Source organism: Salvelinus sp. IW2-2015, linkage group LG6.2, assembly GCF_002910315.2.
Source record: "Salvelinus sp. IW2-2015 linkage group LG6.2, ASM291031v2, whole genome shotgun sequence".
Lineage (NCBI taxonomy): Eukaryota > Metazoa > Chordata > Actinopteri > Salmoniformes > Salmonidae > Salvelinus > Salvelinus sp. IW2-2015.
The window spans coordinates 18,990,631-19,017,120 of NC_036846.1; the positions used below are offsets into that span (position 1 = coordinate 18,990,631).

The 26,490-nt window shown below is 39.4% G+C and overlaps 2 protein-coding genes across 2 annotated transcripts; one reads left to right on the forward strand and one right to left on the reverse strand.

Moving 5' to 3' along the window:
• Positions 1 to 290: 290 nt before the first annotated feature.
• On the reverse strand, positions 291 to 2,717 carry LOC111965570 (uncharacterized). Its single transcript, XM_023989724.2, has 6 exons — positions 2,627 to 2,717; positions 1,877 to 2,227; positions 1,284 to 1,640; positions 998 to 1,114; positions 834 to 889; positions 291 to 692 (listed from the first exon to the last, which is right to left on the reverse strand). Exons 1-6 carry the CDS (start codon positions 2,667 to 2,669, stop codon positions 561 to 563), a joined length of 1,056 nt encoding a protein of 351 aa, XP_023845492.1. The 5' UTR covers positions 2,670 to 2,717; the 3' UTR covers positions 291 to 560.
• Positions 2,718 to 7,886: 5,169 nt separating this feature from the next.
• Positions 7,887 to 24,827, forward strand: LOC112081113 (uncharacterized). The gene is made up of 7 exons (XM_070444156.1): positions 7,887 to 7,929; positions 8,207 to 8,580; positions 8,776 to 9,103; positions 10,582 to 10,698; positions 10,845 to 10,897; positions 23,431 to 23,567; positions 24,815 to 24,827. The coding sequence occupies exons 1-7, from the start codon at positions 7,887 to 7,889 to the stop codon at positions 24,825 to 24,827; spliced, it is 1,065 nt and encodes a 354-aa protein (XP_070300257.1).
• The last annotated feature ends 1,663 nt before the right edge of the window (positions 24,828 to 26,490 follow it).

A 26,490-nucleotide genomic window follows, 5' to 3' on the forward strand; every position in this document is an offset into this window, starting at 1 on the left:
AAAGGGTGCCCAGATCACCACTGGGAAGCAGTATGGGTTATGGTGGTTTTTCATGATTTCATTATGACATTGTTAATGCAACTTTGAGAGTCTGCACTGGGTTCACATGGAAACAATATTTTATTGGCGAAATGTGTTTTAATATGCAATGGTACATTTTGTAATGTAATAAAGCAAAATATACTGTACATCAACAGATTCATGAATTCAAATTTGAACTCAAGAAATGCTGTGGTATGCAATGATACTACACAAAGTATACTAGATAAAAAATAAAAATAAATATCACAAGGTTCATTTAACATTACAACAACAATTGGGATCAATTCTTGAATTACGTGAAAACATGAACAATAAAATACAGGAAAGAGGATTTGTTCTTGGTTCTGCTACTCACATTAGTCTAGAAATTAGATTTGCTTCTGGGTTGCAGAGATGAGAAAAACCCTGATGCCCTATGATACAACAATAGTGTTGCTTTTTTGTCTTGACAATTAAAGTATATAATAGCAATTTAAAAAATCAATTTTTGACCAAAATGTATTCCTCTGTACTGTAGTTCACTCCCAGTCTGAGTACCTGACATCAGAGTACACACTCTCCTGTGGTGCCTCTCTCTTCTTTCTTCCTCTTTTAGTTTTCCTCTCAGAGAAATTCAATGCAGCATAATTCAGGGTATCTGCATCTTGATCCTGTGAATAGTAATATTTTCATCAAACTATTATAAACTATTAAACCCTAACAGGATACGTAGTTTTAAATAATAAGGTGAGAAAAGTAATGCCATGTTACATTTCTGGACAATACTGTTGAGACAACTTTGCTGTGTTTACCTTGCTGCTTGATTCTCTAGTGTAGTTGTCATGTCCGATATGCTGAGAAGCACCCACTGTTTCCATTCATAAAAATAAAGCATCAAAATTACTAGACTTTCAAAGGGAAATTTGCCAAACAGTTTGAGATAATCCTTAACAATTTGCAACGTTAAACAGTTCACCTTTACAATGTTCACAAACTGGTCTAGTATGTCTGGTGCAGATGAGGACAATGATCCCAATCAGACAGACGGCCGAGGTCACTCCCAGAGCAATGATTACAGGATCTGTTGCTTTTTCTAGAAATGTACAACAAAATTATAGTTTTGGCATTCATACTTATGTAAAAAAAAGTTCTTTGGATGTTTTTTAGGTGTACAACCTCAAGAACTGATACTATTCAAACTTTAATCATGGCTTCAGTTGATAAGAATGTTTTAGATTTGAGATATATACATATATACCTACCAATATTCAGGTTTGTTCCATTGCCAAACAGGATCTCACCACATATGGCCACAGCACAGTAGTAAGTCCCAGCATCAGAGAGACTGAGGATGTTCTTGGAGAGGCTGTAGACACAGCTCTGTGTAGGAGAGGGAGTCTCAGGGCTCTTCTCACACTCATCACTCCTGTTCCCAGGGGAGTAAATGACTCCTGGATGGGATTCTCCTGATCCGGCTCTGAACCAGTACACACTGTGTTCTCCTGTACAGGTCTCAGAGAGTACTGTACACTGCAGAATCACAGAGTCTCCTGGATGGACTGGGTCAGACACTGGCCTCTGCACCACAGTATGGTAGTGTGACCTTTGGTGATTCTTACCTAAATGGGATACATGTTTTGATTCTCTAATGTATCACATGCTTCACAAAGATTCAAAGAGCACAGTTTTGTCAGCTAATTGTATACATTAATGAGAGTTTTTATTTTGTAATAACACATATGTGTATGCTACTATTAGCATTCAAACAATCAACACAACACAGTGGGTACAAAGGGAGCTGTGTGAATAACATGTAAATGTACTAATGTTAATAGTATTTAGGCACTATGATTACCTTTCAATAGTAAAAGAGTCCCATTGATAAAGTTGACTTCATAGGCTGTTCTCACTGCACAATAGTAAACGGCTTCATCTGTTGGGTCCGTGTTTGTAATAGCAAGTCGATACATCCCATCAGCATCAGCCTTCTCCACATTGAAACGTGAATGGTTAAAGTCCTTGTGCCATACAGGCACATCATATTTTGTCATTGTTACAATACTTTGAGGCTTTTGCCCAACCATTTGTTTGTACCAGAACATATTGATATCTTCCTTTGAAAAAACACAGTAGAGAGTCACTGGGTCCCCAGGATGAACCTCCCGAACTGGAGTTTGATACTGAACATCACTGCATTGTGTCACATCTGTAAAAACACATTTTATAGCCATGGCAATTAAAATACAACTATTGCCTACGTTATAAAGTGATAATGCAATGCATTTACAAGAAACACTCAACTTCAATGGGAAAATATTTTTCTGTAAATATTTTTTTCTGTAACACCTTCAATTGTGTTTGAGGTGAAACATGTCCACAGTTTTTATCCATATGCACCGTGTTTCCTTTAACATTTCAGATTAGTATCATGAACTGCATATCAGAAATACATGATAAACGGCAGCTTTCCTAGACACAGACTAGGCCATCTCCATGTAGAATGATTTTCAGAATCTCCATTAAGAATAGTTTTAGTCCAGAACTAGGGTCTTGGAATTAAGCCATTCATTATTGAAAAATAGGTCAAGGTTGGAATTTCACTTACACATCAAACTGAGAAGTACCACGATCACTCCAATTTTGACCATCTTGGTGAGTAGCTCTTACACGTCTGGTGCAGTTGTCCTCTGCCCATGAAATGCAAAATTGGCAAGTCTATACTCACAGACCTATCTGATAGGCTGGAGAAAACTAAATCATGCTACACTTCCTGTTAGATTTTCCCACCAACATCCTGGTTGGTTACCTAAGGGACAGACATACATTCATTGGGGGGAGGGGCTGGTCCAACTCAAAGTGTCATAAAAGAAGCACCCCCCCCCCCCAAAGTAAAACATATTTTCAAATGACCCTCCCCTTCTACTGTAAAATAGATTGAACACTCTCCCCCCTTATAGAATTTACTCAAAATAATGTTTACAACCACAAATAACAATAACTGTGTTTATAAATGTGGATATTGACTTTGCCACTTTAGCTTGCTTTTGTGGCACAGTCGATGCCACGCAGGGCTATGGGCCCGAAGGTTGAGGGTTCACCGACCACCACAGATGTGCTCACTCTCCCTGCCTGTTTCATTACACTACGATCAGATCCAGCTGCAAACAATGATCAGCTAGAGGTAATCAGATTTTCAACATTTTGATGCCATATTTATAATTATATAAAATATATGCAATGAATTTTCCACCGACAAGTTTATGTGCCAATGCACCACACAACCAATAAACAAAGCTTACTGACTTCGGGCATGTCATTATCATGGTTTTCAGTTTCAACACCACAATAACTAGACTATGGCAATCTCGACAAACAGAAAATACATCCCTCCCTACCTTGTAGACTTACCAAGTATTGAAGGCTTTGCTTGACAATCTCCGAATGTCATTAAACTTTTTGGTGTTTTGTTTCAGATGTCTTTTTCCATTCATCAATTGGCTGCTGCACAGTTTGGATTGATTGATTGATTGACCTTATTTGTCAGTAATTTTTTAAACATTTTTTTTGTGTATTGCACAATAAAGTCGGGGACCTATTTCCATTGTGGTCCCTATTTTGTACGTAAATACATCTACAATTACATAGAAACAGACACATTACAGAGATAGAGACAAAAAAATGCTCAACCTCCAGATGAGAGGGGAGTTCAGGTACAATTCTTACAAGTTTGTTTGGCTGGAAGCATAATCCTTAGATGTTTGTGGCTGCTGGTGAACCTTGATGTGCAGGCATAATCAAAGTGACACTGGACTAGCGCACTTGCCAGAGTCTCTAGGGTGTCTTTAGCTAGGTTTCCATCCAATTAGTGACAGATTTTCATGTGAATATTCTAAAATCTTCATAAAAGCAATATGCCATATGCATTCAGATCTTACCTGGCGCAGCCAGCGCCATCAATAAATTAGGGATGTTGGTCAAATGAGCCACATTTAAGTGTCCTTATAAACAGCCTATAACAAATTACAAAAACACTATTCCTTGTGTCCACCTCATTGTTCAGATATCGGAGATTTGAGCACTAAATGTATCAGGGCATTGCATACAAAGTCTTAGGTGTCCACCATGATATTCATATTTTTATATATATACAGTTCAAGTCGGAAGTTTACATACACTTATGTTGGAGTCATTAAAACTCATTTTTCAACCACTCCATACATTTCTTGTTAACAAACTCTAGTTTTGGAAAGTCGATTAGGACATCTACATTGTGCATGACACAAGTAATTTTTCCAACAATTGTTTACAGACAGATTATTTCACTTATGATTCACTGTATCACAATTCCATTGATTCCCAATCAGAGACAACGATAGACAGCTGCCTCTGATTGGGAACCACACTCGGCCAAAAACAAAGAAATAGAAAACATAGAAATAAAGAAACTAGAATGCCCACCCTAGTCACACCCTGGCCTAACCAAAATAGAGAATAAAAGCCTCTCTATGGCCAGGGCGTGACAGTACCCCTCCCCCCCCAAAGGTGCGGACTCCGGCCGCAAAACCTGACTCTAAAGGGGAGGGTCCGGGTGGGCATCCCTTCATGGCGGCGGCTCCGGTGGGGGACGTAGACCCCCCTCCACCCGCAGATCCCTCCACTTTGGTGGCGGCCCTGGTGCATGGACATTCACTGGAGGAACCGGGCACCAGATCATCGCCGGAGGAACCAGACCACCGATCATCGCCGGAGGCTCCGGACTGGGAACCGTTGCTGGAGGCTCTGGGCTGGGAACCGTCGCTGCAGGCTCCGGACTGGGGACCGTCGCTGCAGGCTCCGGACTGGGGACCGTCGCTGCAGGCTCCGGACTGGGGACCGTCGCTGGAGGCTCCGGACTGGGGACCGTCGCTGGAGGCTCCGGACTGGGGACCCTCGCAGGAGGCTCCGGACTGGGGACCCTTGCTGCAGGCTCCTTGCAATGGATGAACACTACAGGCTCCGGGCCATGGATCATCACTGGAGGCTTCGTGCCATGGATTACCACTACAGGCTCCGGGCCATGGATCATCACTGGAGGCTTTGTGCCATGGCTCATCACTGGAGGCTCCGGGCCATGGATCATCACTGGAGGCTTCGTGCCATGGATTATCACTAGAGGCTCCGGGCCATGGATCATCACTACAGGCTCCGGGCCATGGATCATCACTGGGGGCTTTGTACGTGGAGCCGGAACGGGTCTCACCTATCTGAGGAGATGTACTGGAAGCCTGGTACGTGGAGCTACCACAACACATCCTGGCTGGATACCCACTTTAGCTCGGTGAGTGTGGAGAGCTGGCACAGGACGCACTGGGCTATGACGGCGCACTGGAGGCATAGTGCGTAGAGCCAGCGCAGGACACACTGGACCGTGGAGGCGCACCGGAGGTCTGGAGTGCAGAATCTGGCACACCTTGTCATGGCTGGATACCCCCTGTAGTCCGGCAAGTGCAAGGAGCTGGAACAGGCCGCACTGGGCTGTGCTGGCAAACTGGGGACACCGTGCGTAGAGCTGGCGCAGGATAACCTTGGCCGAAGAGACGCACCGGAGGCCAGGAACGCTGAGCCGGCACAATCCGTCCTGGCTGAATGCCCACTCTAGCACGGCCACTGCGGGGAGCTTGCACAGAGCGCACCGGGCTGTGGATGCATGGTGCGCAGAACCGGATAGCACGATGCTTGACCGGTCACTCGCTCCCCACGGTCAGCACGAGGAGTTGGCTCAGGTCTGAACCCTGAATCTGCTCTTCTTCCCGTGTTCCCCCCCCCCATTTTGGGGGGGGCTGCCTCTCGTGCTTGCCTCGTTGCCGTGACTCCTGGTATTGCCGCCGTTCCTCCCTTGCTGTTTCCGCCTGTTTCCATGGCAGTGTCTTGTCCTCTGCCATAACCTCCTCCCATGTCCATGAGGTCCTCCACTCACTCTTCTCCCGGGCCCAGGATCCCTGCTCCTCCTGGCCATGCTGCTTGGTCCTTTGGTGGTGGGTGGTTCTGTAACGCCTGTTGTCGGAAGGAGTGGACCAAAGCGCAGCGTGAAAAGTGTCCATGATTATTTATTTATCAAAAAACACTTGAACAAAGTAACAATACGAAAGCGAACAGTTCTGTCAGGTAACAGAGACTAAACAGAAAATAACTACCCACAAAACACAGGTGGGAAAAAGGCTGCCTAAGTATGATTCCCAATCAGAGACAACGAAAGACAGCTGCCTCTGATTGGGAACCACACTCGGCCAAAAACAAAGAAATAGAAAACATAGAAATAAAGAAACTAGAATGCCCACCCTAGTCACACCCTGGCCTAACCAAAATAGAGAATAAAAGCCTCTCTATGGCCAGGGCGTGACACTATGTGTTTTCCCAGTAGAAAAATTCAGCGATGATTAAATGCACTGGTACAAGCAAACTGTGGGACGTATTCCACAACATTTCGCATCAATGCTGAAATATTTTACAGAGCCTGTGTTTCACTCCGGATTTAATAATTCACACTTCAATGTAAAATTGGATCAGATTATGTTTTGCCTTCCTATCATGAAGATGATCCCAGAAGATGAAGCCATGTTCGATTGTGCAATTGGAAGAGAGATGACTGTGGAATTTAGAGATGGCACAAATCATTTTAATTTATATTTATAAATTAGGTTAGTTGGACAATAATTTGTTCAGTAATTAAACAAAATATTTGCTCGGTACATTTGTAATTTCTCAGCCTATGGAAAGATTGCAGTAAAATATGTTATTCTTATACTATTTGAAAGTCTGATAATTACTCATTATGTTCTGATTCATTTAGGAAATGGTCAGAAGTCTGACTACAAGACAGTGGAGCARCAGCCAGAGTCTGACCCAGTCCATCCAGGAGACTCTTATCGCAATGTTTATCACAACAGTTTTGTTTGTTAAGTTATCCATAGTTATAGATGCTGAGGGTGCTACATACATATGATTCTAGAGAGCCAAACTGCAATAAGTGTGTATTCACGTGACACTGACATTTCTTTCATAAGAGTGCTTGGCATTGCGCTTGGTGATCTTAGGCTTGTTTGTGGCTGCTCTGCCATGGAAACCCATTTCATTGAGCTCCCGTCGAACAGTTATTGTGCTGACTTTGCTTCCGGTTGCAGTTTGGAACTCAGAGGTGAGTGTTGCAACTGAGGACAGACGATTTTTACGCGCTATGCTTTTCAGCACTCGGCAGTCCCATTCTGTGACCTTGTGTAGCCTATCACATTGCAGGCTGAACCATTGTTGCTCCTAGATGTTTCCACTTCACAATAACAGTGCTTACACTTGACCATTACACTTGATTGCATGGCTGTGTGTCAAATTATTGATAAAATCATTTTATTCATGATTCAAGTTATAAGAATAATTGTTATGCCATCAAATAAATTCATATTTTTGTATAATATCTCTTTAAGGCAATCATTTTACTTTAAGAAGTTAATTTACATAAGAGATTATGCTAAGATCTTACTGAGGAGAGGCAATTAAGATAGGTGGGCTAAGAAGTAGGCCTAGTAAACCATGCAAAAGGCATTATGGTCAAATAGAGATATATGACATAAGTATGGTATCAATTAGTAAGCCTAAAGCGTTCAGCCAACAGATTACAGTAAGAGAAGCATTATAGAACTATAGTCCCAGATACATATCACTGGTCTTTTGATTACACTAACTGCTTATTGGTTTGAAATGGAACAGGAAATGTTGAACTTTAGTTTTTTTCAACCAATCAGGTAGTTCTTAGAATTCAAATCAGCCTATATTTCTCCTTACATCAGTCGTTTCACTTGGGGACTGTAGACCAACTGTTACAACACATCAAGATGATCAGAATCAACCTTGTTTGGATGTTAGTCAGTCAAGTGTGTAAGTACCAGTTTAACCAACTGTCCCATACTGTACTGTCTTACTGGATAGAAACATTTCAAACTGATCATATAATGATGTCTGATTGAAAAGATACTGTATGTCTTCAGATTTAATATGATGCAATTACGATGGCAATATATTTGTGGGCAATTCAGGTGCAAAGATTGGATTACAATATTTATAATGTATATAATTATATATAAAAAAAAATATGAATTGTCTGAATGAATGGATAGCATAGCTGAAAAACTGATTTCTTTCAATTTTTGTGTAGGCCTGATTCACTCTGAAGAAGTTCCTCTGCAAATTCCACTGACCACAGCTCAGCTCGGCGAGTCTGTATCTCTTCCATGTTTCTTCTCAGAGACAATTGATTATTTCCAGTGGCTGTACTGGTACAAGCAAACTGCTGGTCAAATGCCCCAAGTTGTGGCAACTCTAGAAAAGAGAAAATCAGCTAATTTTGTTCTTAATGGAGAGTTTAATGACCTACGTTTCACAATGGAGAAAGTAAAAGTTGGATATCTTCTCATCATCAACAATATCAGCAGATCAGATGAGGCAGCATACTTCTGTGGAATAGGAACAGTGTATGAGATGAAGTTTAGAAATGGAACATTTTTGGCTGTAAAAGGTAACTTTATTTCAGTAATATGATTTATCTCAATGTTTATCACAACAGTTTTGTTTAATAAGTTATCCATAGTTATAGATGCTGAGGTTGCTGCATACATATGATTCTAGAGAGCCAAACTGCAATATTTTTGAATTCACGTGACACTGACATTTCTTTCATAAAAACAACATCAACTAGGTGTCAGTCAGAAAAGGTCACACTACCAGACTGTAGAGCAACAGCCAGTGTCTGACCCAGTCCAACCAGAAGACTCTGTGACTCTACAGTGTACAGTACTCTCTAAGACCTGTACAGGAGAACACAGTGTGTACTGGTTCAGAGCCGGATCAGGAGAATCCTATCCAGGAGTTATTTACACCCCTGGGAACAGGAGTGATGAGTGTAAGAAGAGCCCTGAGACTCCCTCTCCTACACAGAGCTGTGTCTACAGCCTCTCCAAGAACAACCTCAGTCTCTCTGATGCTGGGACTTACTACTGTGCTGTGGCCACATGTGGGGAGATTCTGTTTGGCAATGGAATAAACCTAAATATTGGTAGGTAATGAATATTATGAGTTGTAGTGTAGAAAATAGTACTATTTAAGTGGTGCATATAGCACAGGGGTTGAAGTACATTTTGCTTTGACAATATTCTCATCATTGACCAGAAATTAATGTTAATATATATTCAAAAAATGCTACAAACAAAATACAAGCTATTGATAGTTAAACTTAACTTTAAACACAAGCTATTTAATCAAATATCTCCTTCAATATGTGGCTTCAGTCAATCAATGCCTTTAATATGATAATAATCATTTATTTAGCTTGTAATCAAACAAACATTCAACACAACAAATTCAAATTGAGATGATAGGGATGGAGATTGAATATCTATAGTCAGCTGGGGAGGAATGAACGGGAGTTGAGTCAGTTTGGGTTGGAAAGGCAGTATAGTTTGAGCAGAGGGGGCATCGGTGGTACAGAAAGAGAGAGACATAGACAGTCTGACAAACAGGCCAGTGGCTCTTCATCGGAGCACCACACCTGTTTCTCCTGCATTCAGTTCCTCCATAGAAGCCGCTCCTTTCTGTAGGTACTTTTTCTCCATTACAAGAAATGTAGCAACCACCTGGGTGATGCCATGGCTGCTGAAAAGTTTCAGTCCTTGTTATCTTTTGGTAGGCCATCATTATAAATAAGAATTTGTTCTGAACTGACTTGGTAAAAAAATAAAAATAAAATAACAGAACATTCAAAACCAAAACATGAATTAAAAAAATACAACAAGAAAACACTTTAAAATGAAGAAAATATGTACAATATTTACAGAGCTCTATGCTTAGGCGACCTCATGATGCCATAGTCCATATGAAGGAGACACATTTTGAGGGTGCTATATATATCGCACTTACTATTTTATCTTAATATATGGGTGGTATATGTCTCTTACTCTTTGTGTTAATATAAGGGTGGTATATATATATATTACTATTTTATTTTTATATAAGGTTGGTATATATCTCTCTTACTATTTTATTTTAATAAGGTTGGTATATATCTCTCTTACTATTTTATTTTAATATAAGGGTGGTATATATCTATCTTACTATTTTATTTTATAAGTTGTATATATCTCTCTTACTATTTTATTTTAATATAAGGGTGGTATATATCTATCTTACTATTTTATTTTAATAAGGTTGGTATATATCTCTCTTACTATTTTATTTTAATATAAAGGTGGGATATATCTATCTTACTATTTAATTTTTTATATTACGTTGTATATATATATCTCTCTTACTTTTATTTTAATATAAAGGGTCCATATCTATCTATACATATTTTATTTTAATATAAGGGTGGTATATATCTCTCTTACTATTTTATTTTAATATAAGGGTGGTATATATCTCTCTTACTATTTTTTAAATATAAGGGTGGTATATGTCTTTTTAATTTTTTTACTTTAATATAATATTTGGGTGGTATATATTGACTGTATTTATTACATGTTTTCTTCCTTTTAGGAAGATCACTGGAACATGTAGTCATTGGACTGGGAGTGACATCGATTTTCTGTGTGATTGTAATCATTATCCTCATCTTCACCAGAAATACAAAGCCAATTTGTGAACATTATCAAGGTGAGGTCTTTGGTATTACACACTGTAGATGAACACCTAAAACATTTAAAGATTAATACCCAATACTTGTCGCCAACTATTGTGCCTCTGTCTTCTACCAATCTTGACTTTTGTCATGTTGATGCTGTTTTTATTCACGTTAACAGTGGGTGTTGCACAGCATATTGGACATGACAACTCAAGCACCGAATGTGATCAGGTATATAAATGCAATTGTTATAATTTTGGCCTGTTTGTAGAAGATGTTTAATATGATACTAGATACTCCAGTTACCTGACAATTATTATTATTATGACTACATTTATTTATAAAAAAATATTATGATGATTCACAGGATAAAGAAGGAGTTATGTTAAATTATGCTGCATTGAGTTTCTCTGAGAGGAAAAGTAAAAGAGGAAGAAAGAAGAGAGAGACACCACAGGAGAGTGTGTACTCTGATGTCAGGTATTCAGACTGGGAGTGAACTTTGTTCATGTGCAGAGGAATGGATGTAGTTTGGTCAAGAAACTCTTGTTAATATAGATGTATATAATGTATTCAGACAGTCATGACATTTGATACACTATAATGTGTCATAGAATAAGCTTGTTCTTCTAGGAGCGTTCTCTGTCAGAGCACCACTGTTATGGAACGGCTTGTCCTGTGAGGTAGAGGGCCAGAAACTATTGAGGTCTTTAAATCATGCCGGAAAATCTACCTTTTTAGCTTGGCCTTTAATCTTAATCTGTGATTGTATTGTTATTTTAGACTTCCTTAGTGATTCTATGTTCTTCTCTTGTATTGTATCTATTGTATGTTAGCCCTTTGTTTAGATACACTATTTAACTGTGAGCCAACTCAGTGGCCTTGTGTTTATTGTACACTGTGAGATTAGAAGGTTGAGAGTTTGATCCCCGGTCAAGTCATATCAATTACCCTAAAAATGGGAACGGATTAGTCTCTGTTTGGCAGTCAGCATAAAGGAGATGGATTGGGTTAAGTGTCCTGTCCAGGAGGTGTACTTGTACATCAAGCTGTCTTCCGCTATTGAATATTGAACCTATGAGCCGTTCTGGCTCGGACAAGGATTACTTACTTACCTATTGTTCTACTGTAAAGTGTGTTGCAATAATATACTTCAAAGAACATTTGACTTGATCAGCCCTCATTTTCAGTCTTTTTTCTCTGTTTGCAATAATGTATAATTATATTATGGTTCTATTTTTATTGTTTTAATCATTTTTCCGAAATGTATGATTGTTGTGGAATTTACTGTAACCCATGAAACAAACAGTAGGATAGCATACCTTCTTAAACATTGTATATAATGTAGGTAAATTACATTCTACTGTATTTCTTGAGTTCCAACAGCATGTTTATGTCACTTTGGAATGAAGAGATTCGGGAGACAGGCGCAGGAATGCATATTCGTTTTTCTTAATCAGAGGTGTGGACTCGAGTAACATGACTTGGACTCGAGTCAGACTCGAGTCACAAATATGATGATTTGCAACTCGACTTTGACTTTAACACCAATGATTCGTGACTTAACTTGGACTTGAGCCCTTTGACTCGAACTGACTTGATACCCTCCCCAAGCCCAAATATAAAATATTATGCTATTAAAAAAGTGTGCAGCGCATCAACTCTTCATTTAACGGATTACAGTTTGAATCGGACAGCAGCCAATCAAATTGTGCCAGCTGAGAAAAAGTTGTGCTTGGCAATGCAGAGGAACGTCAGTGTGTGAATTCAGTCGGAACCCTTAGAAAGATGATACCCCCCCCMAAAAAAATTAGGATATGAAGACTATGCTATAGTCAACAAAAAACAGATCCACAAAACAAAGGACACACTTATGCAAGTACTAATCAGTGGGAATAGGGGACAGGTGTGCGTAATGAAAGTTCCGGAGGGATCCATGACAGTTTATAGCTATAATGTACCAGAATTTACCTGTAGGTCTACGTCGAATCATCAAACCACTTTATCATTAAACATCGTCTGATTCATCACATTATTTAAAATTTAGCTTTTAATAATGGTACCAAGGTTGATTTACACAACTGTCATCAAAGTTCAACTCTTTGAAATGGATTACTAATAAAACTTACTGCACATGCATTCACACTTCATTTCTGAAATAATCAAAGAAACAAAAAAGCACAACTCTGGGAATTACACCCCTTTAAACTGTAGAACACAAACTGTGATCGATGTCTATAAAAATAGATTTGCTTGTTTCTGTCAGTTTGCAACTTCCAATGTTGGAACGATAGGATGCTCCCCCAATTCTTTCATTTCTTTCTCCTGGTTCCAGTTGTCTTGGTGGTAAAGGTCACTCCAGTTTATTGTAGCCAGTCACCACTGAATCCCTGGGCAGAAACATGGAGAAAAACCCCCCAATTCATAAGATAAGTGAATAATGTCCACAAGGCTTGATGTTGATCATTAAGTAAGATAGTTGTCACATACTTATTTGTAAGCTAGTACTTGTACCTGTTGACCCAATAGGTCAGCACTGAGAATGGCATCACAGATTTGTAGAGATGTGCCATCTGTTTCCACAGCAGAACTAATTGAAATGATTAGAATATTATTTTAAAAAACTTCATAAAATTAACAACATAGTGTGATTTATCCAGACACAGCTGGATTAGTAAAAGTGCACATGAGAGAGAAAATTCTGCATAACAGAATGGTGCCTGCAATACAGTATGGTGCCTGGATTACAGTATGGTGCCTGCATAACAGTATGGTGCCTGGATTACAGTAAGGTGCCTGCATAACAGTATGGTGCCTGCGTAACAGAATGGTGCATGCATAACAGTATGGTGGCTGCATAACAGTATGGTGCCTGCATAACAGTATGGTACCTGGATTACAGTATGGTGCCTGCGTAACAGAATGGTGCATGCATAACAGTATGGTGGCTGCATAACAGTATGGTGCCTGCATAACAGTAATGTGGCTGCATAACAGTATGGTGCCTGCATAACAGTATGGTACCTGCATAACAGTATGGTACCTGGATTACAGTATGGTGCCTGCATAACAGTATGGTGCCAGGATTACAGTATGGTTGCCTGCATAACAGTTATGGTACCTGCATAACAGTATGGTACCTGCATAACAGTATGGTACCTGCATAACAGTATGGTACCTGCATAACAGTATGGTACCTGCATAACAGCATGTTGGAAATGTGTGAGCAAGTTGACACTGTGACACAATGTCAGAGATATATAAAGATAAACGGGAAGTTAGAGCACTTGAACTACATTATTTTAAAAACGAAATGGTCCAGCTGTGAATAGTCTCCCAGCATGATGCTTTGGATAAATATAATTTAATTAATTAATTAATTCATTGTTTAAAATTCAATTTTTCATGTAGTCAAAAAATTTCAAATTATAGCACCACTTTTTAAATTACAGCACCAATGCAAAACTAACCATTTGTTTCCTTTTTACTTGAGTGTATAAAGAACAGTAAAACAGCATTCAACATCAATGCTCCACACAGACCAATACCAACTGGAACCAGGGCATTACAGTCCATCCCAACTACAAACACATAATAACAATACAATGAAAACAGCTTTTATGATCTAATAACAAAATAATAATAATGAACAACAAACAACAGGAACTTCTTTGTCCAACCTTTTAATAGGCTGCATTGTAGGCTGTAGACACAGCTCTGTGTAGGAGAGGGAGTCTCAGGGCTCTTCTCACCCTCATCACTCCTGTTCCCAGGGGTGTAAATGACTCCTGGATGGGATTCTCCTGATCTGGTTCTGAATCAGTACACACTGTGTTCTCCTGTACAGGTCTCAGAGAGCACTGTGCACTGCAGAGTCACAGAGTCTCCTGGGTGGAATGGGTCAGAAACTGACCTGTGTACCACGGTCTTGTAATCAGACCTCTGGTGATTCTTACCTAAATGGGACATTTATTGTTTCATATAAATCAATTTGAAACAAAACTTTCTTAAATGCACATGAATGTTAAAACCACACAGACACATAGAAAACATATGAAGACATAAGAACCCTGAACTAAAAATAATGGGCATTAACATCTTCTCATTACCCTTTAATACTAAAAAAGTCCCATTGATCAAGTTTACTTCATGTCCTACTTGCGCAATAGTAAATAGCTTCATCCATTGGTTCCATCTTTGGGATTGTAAGACGATATATCCCGTCAGCTTCAGCCCTCTCCACATTGAGATGTGAATTGTTAAATTCCTTGTACAGTTCAGKYCTGGGCTGAAATTTCTGCATCCTTGCAACAACTTGAGGGATTTCCCCCGTTATTTGCTTAAACCAGAACATGTTTCCTTCATTGTATACTTGCTTTKAGAAAACACAGTAGAGAGTCACTGGRTCACCAATTTGAACCCCCTGAACTTGAATATGCYGCTGCACATTGTTGCATTTTGTCACATCTAAAATTGCAAAACAGATAGAAAAGTTTAGGTTAATCAGAWGAACTAGGACTGAAGGACTGACGAAAGCTCAACAGTATCAGAAACCCCATAAAGACAATTTCCCCCTCCAATTCTTACATTGTGAACAGAATCACATTACGGTTAGACAAGTCAAGGTAGGAATTACAAAACTTACATATTGTACTGAATAATACCACAACAACCCCGATTCTGATCATYGTTGTGTGTAGCTCCAACTTCAGGTTAGTCCTCTGACCGGATAAACACTTGAAATAAGTATGTACCAATATGCAGGTCTGAAGTCAAAGACCAACCTGATAGGCTGGTGTAAAAAACACAATACTTCCTGTTACATTTCCGAACTAGCAACAGTGTTTTTGGTTACCCAAACCCCTGCAGTGTTTCATTTAGGCCACTATTCTGTTATTTGCTAGAGTTGTGTCACTCAATGTTTCTATTATATAGACGCCTGCAACTCTTTCCTGAAGTGCTTTACAAGAGGGTAATGTCAAATAGGCTTCATTGCGATTTGTACAGCTTTCAGATAATGTTATGCCAAAGGTAGTCACTGCCAATAGTTATGTGAAGGGGAATAGCCAACAAACAGTTCTCAAAGTTCTGAGCTCATTGTACCTTTATTGTACAGGTAATATAATAATCATGATGGCACAACATCAACTCTAATGTTATCTTTTGTTAGAAATTACACCTAGTTAAAGGTAATTGTCTACCAACGATACCTATRTATTAACCTGGTGGTTACAYAGRCAGGTAGAGTGTAAGTACAGCAATGGTACACATGTTACAGAGATCCTACCCTACAAAYAGGATAGCATAGGACAGTGCTATTCTACTCCAGRCCTTTAGGGTCAAGGAATAGCTGCATTAGCTGCTTTAGGACCAGGTCAAGGAAAGATTAAGGCCACAATTCAATTATCATATAAAAGGGCTCCACTCAGAATATTTATTAATAACTTCCAATGGTGCAGTATATACTGAGGATATAGTGGCCCAACAACATAACAAACCAAGACCTGTGAATGAAGAAGAAAGAGGTCATCATCARTCTGAGGRGAAGAAAATGGAGATCACTCAGGATCACTCAGGAAMGACATAATACACATAACAAGACAAGCGCTGGGCTACAACCCACAAGGAGAAATAAACAGACCAAAAACCAACTAGAGATGCTCCACTCTACAGGAACTGAATAAAACAGGGGTCACCTAACAAGAGGCAAACGCCCTCGCAGAGAAAAGAGGGAGGTGGAGAGCCATGGTGGATGCCTTAGCTTAAGACCCTGGGACTGAACTCTCCCTTTGCAACTGGAACCTGAACTTCCTGACGGGCCAACCCCAGCTGGTGAGGGTATGTATCATCTCCTCTGCCACGCTGACCCTCAACACGGGGGCCCCACAGTGGGGTCGGTGCATAGTCCCCTCCTGTACTCCCTGTTCACCAACAACTGCATGACATCTCCTCTGCCACGCTGACTCTCAACATTGGGGACCCACAGGAATGTGTGCTTAGACCCTTTTTGTGCTCCCTGTTAACCCTCGACTGCGTGGCTACTCTCGACCACTCATGACTCCAACACCATCATCAAGTTTGCTGATGACATGACGGTGGTAGGTCTGATCACCGGCGACAATGAGGTAGCCTATAAATTGGAGGTCAGAGACCTGGCAGTGTGGTGCTGGGACAATAACCTCTCCCTCAACGTAAGTAAAACCAAGGAGATGATTGTGCTCTACAGTTAACATAGGGGCAGGTACGCCTCCAACCACATTGACAGGGCTGCAGTGGAGCGGGTCAAGAGCTTCAAGTTCCTTGTGTCTACTTCACTAAGGAATTAACATGGTCCACACACACCAACACAGTTGTGAAGATTTTGCTATGACAATATTCTCATCATTGATCAGAAATTAATGTTTTTGTTTAAATTCTTAAATGCTACAAACAAAATGCAAGCTATTTATAGTTATACTTAACTTTAAACATTTGGTTTTAAAAAACGATTTAATCAAATGTCTCCTTCAATATGTGGCTTCAATCAATCCATGTCTATGATAATAATAATAATTTATTTAGCTTGTAATCAAACGAACATTCAACACAACAAATTCAAATTGAGATGATGGGGATGGAGATTGAATTATAGTCAGCTGGGGAGGATGGAACGGGAGTTAAGGCTGGCAACAACACCTGACTCCGTACTTCAGGCCACTGCCACAGATCAAGCAGTACCAGTACATCAGGTAAAATTATTACGAAAATTATTTTCATTGTATGAGGTTATTCTTATCTAAGGTTGGGAGGTGAAATGATGTTGTGCAGGGGTGTAATGTCTTCTGATTTTGGTTGTCCCTGTATAACAGCTTTGATGCTGCGTAACGCTGACATCCTTCCTTCCATACATGGTCTGCCTGTAAAAGCACCACCTGGACTGGACACAGCAAGACAAACAAACTTTTTGACAAGATCAAGGAGTTTTAAGACGAATAGGCTATGGACATCACATGCCCTGCACCAAAGTCAAGGGCAAGACAGAAACAGGCTCTCCGAATATAGATTCCCTTCATGCGTGGTCTGGACGGACCTGTCATCGGCACTATCTGCAGTGCCTCTATTCACATGACTCACTCCTAACACACACGCTATACATTGCTGCCACTATTTTTTGGTTTATCCCGCTGCCCAGCCACTTTATCCCTGATTGTATGCATATAATAACCTTGTCAATCACTGATATCGTTATTGATGTTGTTCTTGTACGTAATGTATCGTTTATTTGTATCTATTTCTGATATTGTGGTAGCTGTACATTACTTTTCAAATTATTCTTTTGCCAACTTTTACTTCACTAAACTCGTAAAGAAAATGATGTACTTTTTACTCCATACATTTTCCTTGACACACAAAAGTACTCGTCACATTTTGACAGGAAAATTGTCCAATTCACACACTTATCAAGAGGACATCCCTGGTCATCCCTACTGCCTCTGATCTGGCAGACTCACTAAACACAGATGCTTTGTTTGTAAATTATGTCTGAGTGTTGGCGTGTGCCCCTGGCTCTCCGTCAGTAAAAATAATACAATTGTCCTGTCTGGTTTGCTTAATATAAGGAATTTGAAGTGGTTTATATTTTCACTTTTGATGCTTGAGTACATTGTGCCACTGGCTTTCCCTCAATAAGAAAAATAAAAATACAATTGTGCTGTCTGGTTTAATATAAGGAATTTGAAATGATTTATACTTTTACTTAAGTATGACAATTTAGTACTTTTTCCAACACTGGATGTGGCTGGGGCTTAAAAAAATTATTTTACATGACCCATCAATTTAGACAAGTGTGTCTGGGTAAGCGTCATCTAATATTTATTTAAAAAAATTTGATGGACACTTTCAGTTTACCTGGAATTTTTCATTATTATAGGCTACTGACACTTTTAGTCTTAATCTTTACTACACTACTCACTGTTTAGCACATGACCTCATGTGAATCCTTAAACAGATGGGTGGGGCTGGCTTAAGAGGGTGTGAACAATGCTGAATGAAAGAGAGCTCTCTAGGTACCAAAACATTCAAAGGCCCTTTTCTCAAAAGTGAGTTTACAAGTGTATCAACTTTAAAAGTCGAAATACTTTCCCTTTGTTCCTCTAAAATGCAGTGTACTGTATGATATACCATTTTGTAGCTCTACGTCTCTACTTTTATCCAATGTAAAAAAAAACGATTTCAAATTTTGCAAGATAAGACCGAATCCAGGTGGTGAGTCACATTTACATCAAACATAGAGATTTAATTGTAAAAAAGAAAACGTATCAAATCAAATGTTATCGGTCACATACAGATATGTGGATAAAATGTTCCAGCCAATGAGGCATGTTTTCAAGTTTAAAAACTGATATTGGGTTCTCATTTAAACACAGACCAAACAAACACCACCTCCCTACTACGTACCATGATGGTCAGATTAGGGGTTGCTGTGATTCTTCTCAGTGCAGTGTGTAAGTACAATTTCTTCACTGGTAGAATATTAAAAATATTGTTTTGGTGCCGTGCAAGTCAATATAGTTCAAGCTTCTTGAATGATAGGATAAATTGACATTTAGAATGTTCAACCAACACACATACCATCTACAAATAAATAATAACTTGAGTCAGTGTTAATTAACAAAGAAAGCAAAATAAACGTATTTCATCTGGAATGATTTTCACAGACTACTGTTTTCTCTTGTTTAACATTTGTCCTTGTATGTGTGATAACTACAGTATGCTTGTGTTTCTGTTTCCATTTGATTTAGATGTAGACCATGTTAACCTGCTAAATCCAGTGATCACTGTTCAACTTGGTGATCCTGTAACCCTGCTATGTGTTCCCAGTAGAAGAATTCAACTATGAGGAAATGCACTGGTACAAGCAACCTGTGGGAGGTATTCCACAACTTGTCGCATCAATGCAGAAATATTTTACAGAGCCTGTGTTTCACTCTGGATATAACAATTCACCCTTCAATGTAAAATTGTCTCAAAAGATGTTTCTCCTTACTCTCATGAAGTTCCCAGAAGATGAAGCCCTGTATTATTGTGCAATTGGAAGAGAGCTGACTGTGAATTTTAGAGATGGCATATCTCTGTCTTTAACTTCTTTGGGCTGCAGGGGCAGTATTGAGTAGCTTGGATGAAAGGTGCCCATTTCAAACGGCCTCGAACTCAATTCTTGCTCGTACAATATGCATATTATTATTACTATTGGATAGAAAACACTCTCTAGTTTCTAAAACCGTTTGAATTATATCTGTGAGTAAAACAGAACTCATTTTGCAGCAAACTTCCTGACAGGAAGTGGAAAATCTGAAATCGATGCTCTGTTCCAGGGCATCCCTATTCATTTTCTTGATATGTATTAGTATACATGCACTTCATACGCCTTCCACTAGATGTCAATAGGCAGTGAGAGAAGAAATGGAGTGTATAGCTTGATCTGAGGTCGAATAAGAGCTCTTGGCATGACGTGACACCAATTTCCTGTTTTCTGGAAGACGCGAGAAGGAACCGGGGATTGCCTTCTGAAAAGCTGTCGTTATAGACGGCTACTATCTCCGGCTTTGATTTTATTTGATAAATGTGACAATRTCATCGTAAAGTATGWTTTTTCAATATAGTTKTATCATATTATTGAYWTTTTTTCRGGAGGTTAGGCGTGTTGCGTTCTCTGCATTTGTTCAGGAAGGAGAGCTTCGCGCCACTTGGCTAGTGTGCTTGCTAATTCAAGAGGGAAAAATGCCATTCTWAAACYAAACAACGATTGTTCCCGACAAAGGACCCCTTGTACAACATTCTGATGGAAGATCATCAAAAGTAGGACCCATTTATGATGTTATTTCATATATCTGTCGAACATGTGTACTATTAGTTTGCGCCCAGATTTTGGGCRCTCTCTCGCCATAACGTAAGCTGCATGTCGTAATGAAGTTATTTTTAGAATTCTAACACGGCGATTGCATTAAGAACTAAGCTATCTTTAATTTGCTGTCCAACATGTATTTTTTAGTAACGTTTATGAATAGTTATTTGATTAGATTAGGTGCCTCTCCAAGATTTCTCCGGACATTGTTATTGCATTTTGCCTAGTATTCACATTGTATAACCACGATTTGTGCCGCTAAATATGCACATTTTCGAACAAACAATATATGTATGGTGTAATATGATGTTATAGGACTGTCATCTGATGAATTTTGAGAAGGTTAGTGAAAAAATTAATATCTTTTGCTGGTTTATTCGTTATCGCTACTGTTGGCTTGAATCAATGCTGTTGTGTTTTTGGCTATTGTGGTAAGCTAATATAATGCTATATTGTGTTTTCGCTGTAAAACACTTAAAGAATCGGAAATATTGGCTGGATTCACAAGATGTTTGTCTTTAATTTGCTGTACACCATGTATTTTTCATAAATGTTTTATGATGAGTATTTAGGTATTTCAATTTGGTCTCTGTAATTGTTCTAGCTGCTTCGGCGCTATTCCGATTGTAGCTGCAATGTAAAACTATGATTTATACCTCAAATATGCACATTTTTCGAACAAAACATAGATTTATTGTATAACTTGTTATAAGACTGTCATCTGATGAAGTTGTTTCTTGGTTAGTTTGGTTGGTTCTTGGTTAGTTAGGTTGGTTTTGTAAAGGCTACCTGTGCTGTGAAAAATGTCTGTGCTTTTTTGTATTTGGTGGTGAGCTAACATAAATTATAGTGGTGTTTTCGCTGTAAAACATTTTAAAAAATCGGACATGTTGGCTGGATTCACAAGTATGTATCTTTCATTTGCTGTATTGGACTTGTTAATGTGTGAAAGTTAAATATTTCTAAAAAATATATTTTGAATTTCGCGCCCTGCACTTGGACGGGCTGTTGTCATAAGTGTACCGGCACCACCCTGCAGCCATAAGAAGTTAAAAGGTTAAATAATTGTACTTTGTATTTATAAGTTATGTTTGCTCACTCCTGCTCCTGTTCTCCCTCTCTGGCGCTCGAGGGCACCAGGCTGCATTTCATTACGCACAACTGTGACCATCATTACGCGCATCAGCGCTCACTGGACTCACCTGGACTCCTTCACATTTGATTGCCATCCCTATATCTGACTGTTTCCTCTGTTTCATCCCCGTGTCAGCATTATAGTCATTTACGTTTCCCCTGTCCAGAAGCTGTCCGGTGTTCTGTTTCATGTCAGTGTTTTATTAAATGTTCACTCCTGTACCTGCTTCTCGTCTCCAGCATCTGTCCATACAATGTTAATTGGAGAAGAATTTGTTCAGTAATTAAAGAAAATTTGCTCGTACATTAGTAATTTATCAGCTATCGAAAGTTGCAGTAAATTTGTTTGTCTTATATTATTTGAGAGTTTAATAATTACTAGTTTAATAAATATATTCTGATTAATTTAGGAAACGGTCAGAGGGTCTGAACAAGACAGTGGAGCAACAGCCAGAGTCTGACCCAGTCCATCCAGGAGACTCAGTGACTCTGCAGTGTACAGTACTCTCTAAGACCTGTACAGGAGAACACAGTGTGTACTGGTTCAGAGCCGTCAAAGGAGAATCTCATCCAGGAGTCATTTACACCCTGGGAACAGGAGTGATCAAAATCAAATAAAATCAAATGTATTTTTATAGCCCTTCTTACATCAGCTGATATCTCAAAGTGCTGTACAGAAACCCAGCCTAAAACCCCAAACAGCAAGCAATGCAGGTGTAGAAACACGGTGGCTAGGAAAAACTCCTAGAAAGGCCAAAACCTAGGAAGAAACCTCGAGAGGAACCAGGCTATGAGGGGTGGCCAGTCCTCTTCTGGCTGTGCCGGGTGGAGATTATAACAGAACATGGCCAAGATGTTCAATGTTCATAAATGACCAGCATGGTCAAATAATATAAGGAGTAAATGTCAGTTGGCTTTTCATACCGCTCCTGCTGTCTCTAGAGAGTTGAAAAACAGCAGGTCTGGGACAGGTAGCACGTCCGGTGAACAGGTCAGGGTTCCATAGCAGAACGTTTGAAACTGGAGCAGCAGCACGGCCAGGTGGACTGGGGACAGCAAGGAGTCATCATGCCAGGTAGTCCTGAGGCATGGTCCTAGGGCCATGTTGTGTGTATCATTAAAGAAAACCTGTATATTCTTAATTATAACCTGCAGCTATAATTTGGCCAGCTCTCAGTTGATCAAAAAAGTGGTTGATAGTTTAATTTTAATATATAGGAACATTTTAGATGTGGGGCTTTAAGATGTCAAATTACCCTCATATTCATTAGCTTATTTATTGTTCAGAAACCTGTAGTGTAACTTAAAATATTATATTGAACAATGTCAACATGCTTAAAACGTCAGTTTAGGTATTGGTCATGAACTTCACTAGGGTAGGGGGCAGCATTCGGAATTTTGGATGAAAAGCGTGCCCAAAGTAAACTGCCTGCTACTCAGGCCCAGAAGCTAGGATATGCATTGGTAGATTTGGATAGAAAACACTCTAAAGTTTACAAAAATAATGTCTGTGAGTATAACAGAACTGATATGGCAGGCGAAAACCTGAGGAAAATCCATCCAGGAAGTACTATTATTTTGAAAGGTTGTTTTCCATTTAAAGTCTATGGCTTCCTCTACATGTGGCCAGTCTTTAGGCATTGTTTCAGGCTTTTACTCTGAAAAATTAAAAATAATAATGTTATTATTTAGACTTTTCTGTTATTGTGCACAATGGAGTTTTTATTTACTGTACTCTATTACTTAGGTGCCAAACACAGATACGTTGAATTATGCTGCATTGCATTTCTCTGAGAAGAAAACTAAAAGAGGAAGAAAGAAGAGAGAGACACCACAGGAGAGTGTGTACTCTGATGTCAGATACTCAGACTGGGAGCGAACTTTGTTTCAGATACAGCCTGGACAAAATTATCTCAGTCAAGCATCTCTAATTAGACAAAATGTAAGCGTTTTGGTTAAATAATCTCAGGATATTGCTTTCGGATGAACTTTTACAATATTACAATACAATATCCTAATGCAATACCATAGACAATGGAATTACATCCATGTTTCTGCTCAAAATGTCTTCACTTACTTTGAGCTAGATGATGTCAACTAGTAGCAGTAGGGAATTAATCTTTAAATGTCCACATACAGTGCATTCGGAAAGTATTCAGACCCCTTGACTTTTTCCACATTTTGTTATGTTACAGCCTTATTCTATAATCGATTAAATCATTTTTTCCCCCTCATCAATCTATACACAATACCCCATAATGACAAAGAAAAAACAGATGTGTAGAAATTGTTTAAAAAAAAGAAACCATTTAAAAAGTATTCAGATGCTTTACTCAGTACTTTGTTGAAGCACCTTTTGCAGCGATTACAGCCTCGAGTCTTCTTGGGTGTGACACCTGTATTTGGCGACTTTCTCCCATTCTTCTCTGCAAGCTCACTCAGGTAGAATGGGGATCGTCACTGCACAGATATTTTCAGGGCTCTCCAGAGATGTTGGTTCGGGTTCATGTCCGGGCTTTGGCAAGGAGACTCAGAGACTTGTCCCGAAGCCACTCCTGCGTTGTCTTGGCTGTGTGCTTATGGTCGTTGTCCTGTTGGAATGTGAACCTTCGCCCCAGTCTGAGGTCCTGAGCGATCTGGAGCAGGTTTTCATCAAGGATCTCACAGTACTTTGCTCCGGTCATCTTTCCCTCGATCCTGACTCTCCCAGTCCCTGCCACTGAAAAAACATTCCCACAGCATAATGCTCCCACCACCATGCTTCATCGTAGGGATGGTGCTAGGTTTCCTCAAGATGTGACGTTTGACATTCAGAACAAATAGTTCAATCTTGGATTCATCAGACCAGAGAATCTGGTTTCTAATGGTCTGAGAATCCTTAAGGTGCCTTTTGGCAAAGTCCAAGCGGGCTGTCATGTGCCTTTTACTGAGGAGTGGCTTCCGTCTGGCCACTCTACCATAAAGGCCTGATTGGTGGAGTGATGCAGAAATGGTTGTCCTTCTGGAAGGTTCTCCCATCTCCACAGAGGAACTCTGTCAGTGACCAAGGCCCGATTGCTCAGTTTGGCTGGGCAGACAGCTTTAAGAAGGTTCTTGGTGGTTACAAACTTTTGTTTGGTACCCTTCCCCAGATCTGTGCCTTGACACAATCCTGTCACGGAGCTATACGGACAATTCCTTTTTCCTCATGGCTTGGTTTTTGCTCTGACATGCACTGTAAACTGTGGGGCTTTATATAGACAGGTTTTTGCCTTTCCAAATCATGTCCAATTAATTGAATTTACCACAGGTGGACTCCAATCAAGTTGTAGAAACATCTCAAGGATGATCAATGGAAACAGAATGCACCTGAGCTCAATTTCTAGTCTCATAGCAAAGTGTCTGAATACTTATGAAAATACATTTGCTAACATTACTAAAGATAAAAAAAATGTTTTTGCTTTGTCATTATGGGGCATTGTGTGTAGATTGATGAGGGAAAAAAAAACATTTAATCTATTTCAGAATAAGGCTGTAACCTAACAAAATGTGGAGAAAGTGAATGGGTCTGAATACTTTACGAAGTAACTGTTTGTGTCAGTACTGTTCAGAAGATTTAAGGATCTTGCCAGCAGCATACCACCCTGCATACCACTGCTGGCTTGCTTCTGAAGCTAAGCAGGGTTGGTCCTGGTCAGTCYCTGGATGGGAGACCAGGTGCTGCTGGAAGTGGTGTTGGAGGGCCAGTAGGAGGCACTCTTTCCTCTGGTCTAAACAAAGATCCCAATGCCCCAGGGCAGTGATTGGGGACACTGCTCTGTGTAGGGTGCHGTCTTTCGGATGGGAYGWTAAAYGGGTGTCCTGACTCTCTGAGGTCATTAAAGATCCCATGGCACTTATCGTAAGAGTAGGGGWGTTAACCCYGGTGTCCTGGCTAAATTCCCAATCTGGCCCTCTACCATCACGGTCACCTAATAATCCCCAGTTTACAATTGGCTCATTCATCCCCCTCCTCTCCCCTGTAACTATTCCCCAGGTTGTTGCTGCAAATGAGAACGTGTTCTCAGTCAACTTACCTGGTAAAATAACGGTAAAATAAAAAATCTAGTTCATTCATCTATTTTTATAATACTTTTATACCATTTATTACCATTTACCATTTATAACAACGTATATCCATTTCAAATTGAGTTTTTAACTGAATAACAGAGACTTATAACCCTAGTTGATTAAGTTTCATTTGAACTTGTATCATAGAATGACCACATACTTCATAAATCTGTGAATATGCAGTGGTTTAAAGCACTTAAGTAAAAATACTTTAAAGTACTACTTAAGTCTTTTTTTTTTAGTATCTGTACTTTAATTTACTATTTATATTTTCGACAACCTTTTCTTATAATTCACTACATTCCTACAGATAATATTGTACTTTTTATTCCATACATTTTCTCTGACACCCAAACGTACTCATTATACTCAAGTGTATCTTTACATTTACTCAAATATAACAATTAAATACATTTTCCACCACTGTGAATATGTGTATTTGGTAAAATATTTGGTAGTTCTCAATGTATCATCAATGTATTATTATTATTTATTTTTTGTTCTTGCATATGGTAAGTGTCTCACACATTTGTCAGTAAACTGTAAACAATCTGCATTTTTATTTGACCCTATAATGTTGCAAAATATTAAAATGCATATTAAAACCTTTTTTTTTTTTTGGTCAACATTACACAGTATGCTTCACACTCAGCATTAAAGGGGAAGCTCAGCATTATACAACTTCATGTAAGATGGTTCCTCGCCGTGAAAGTAGTCA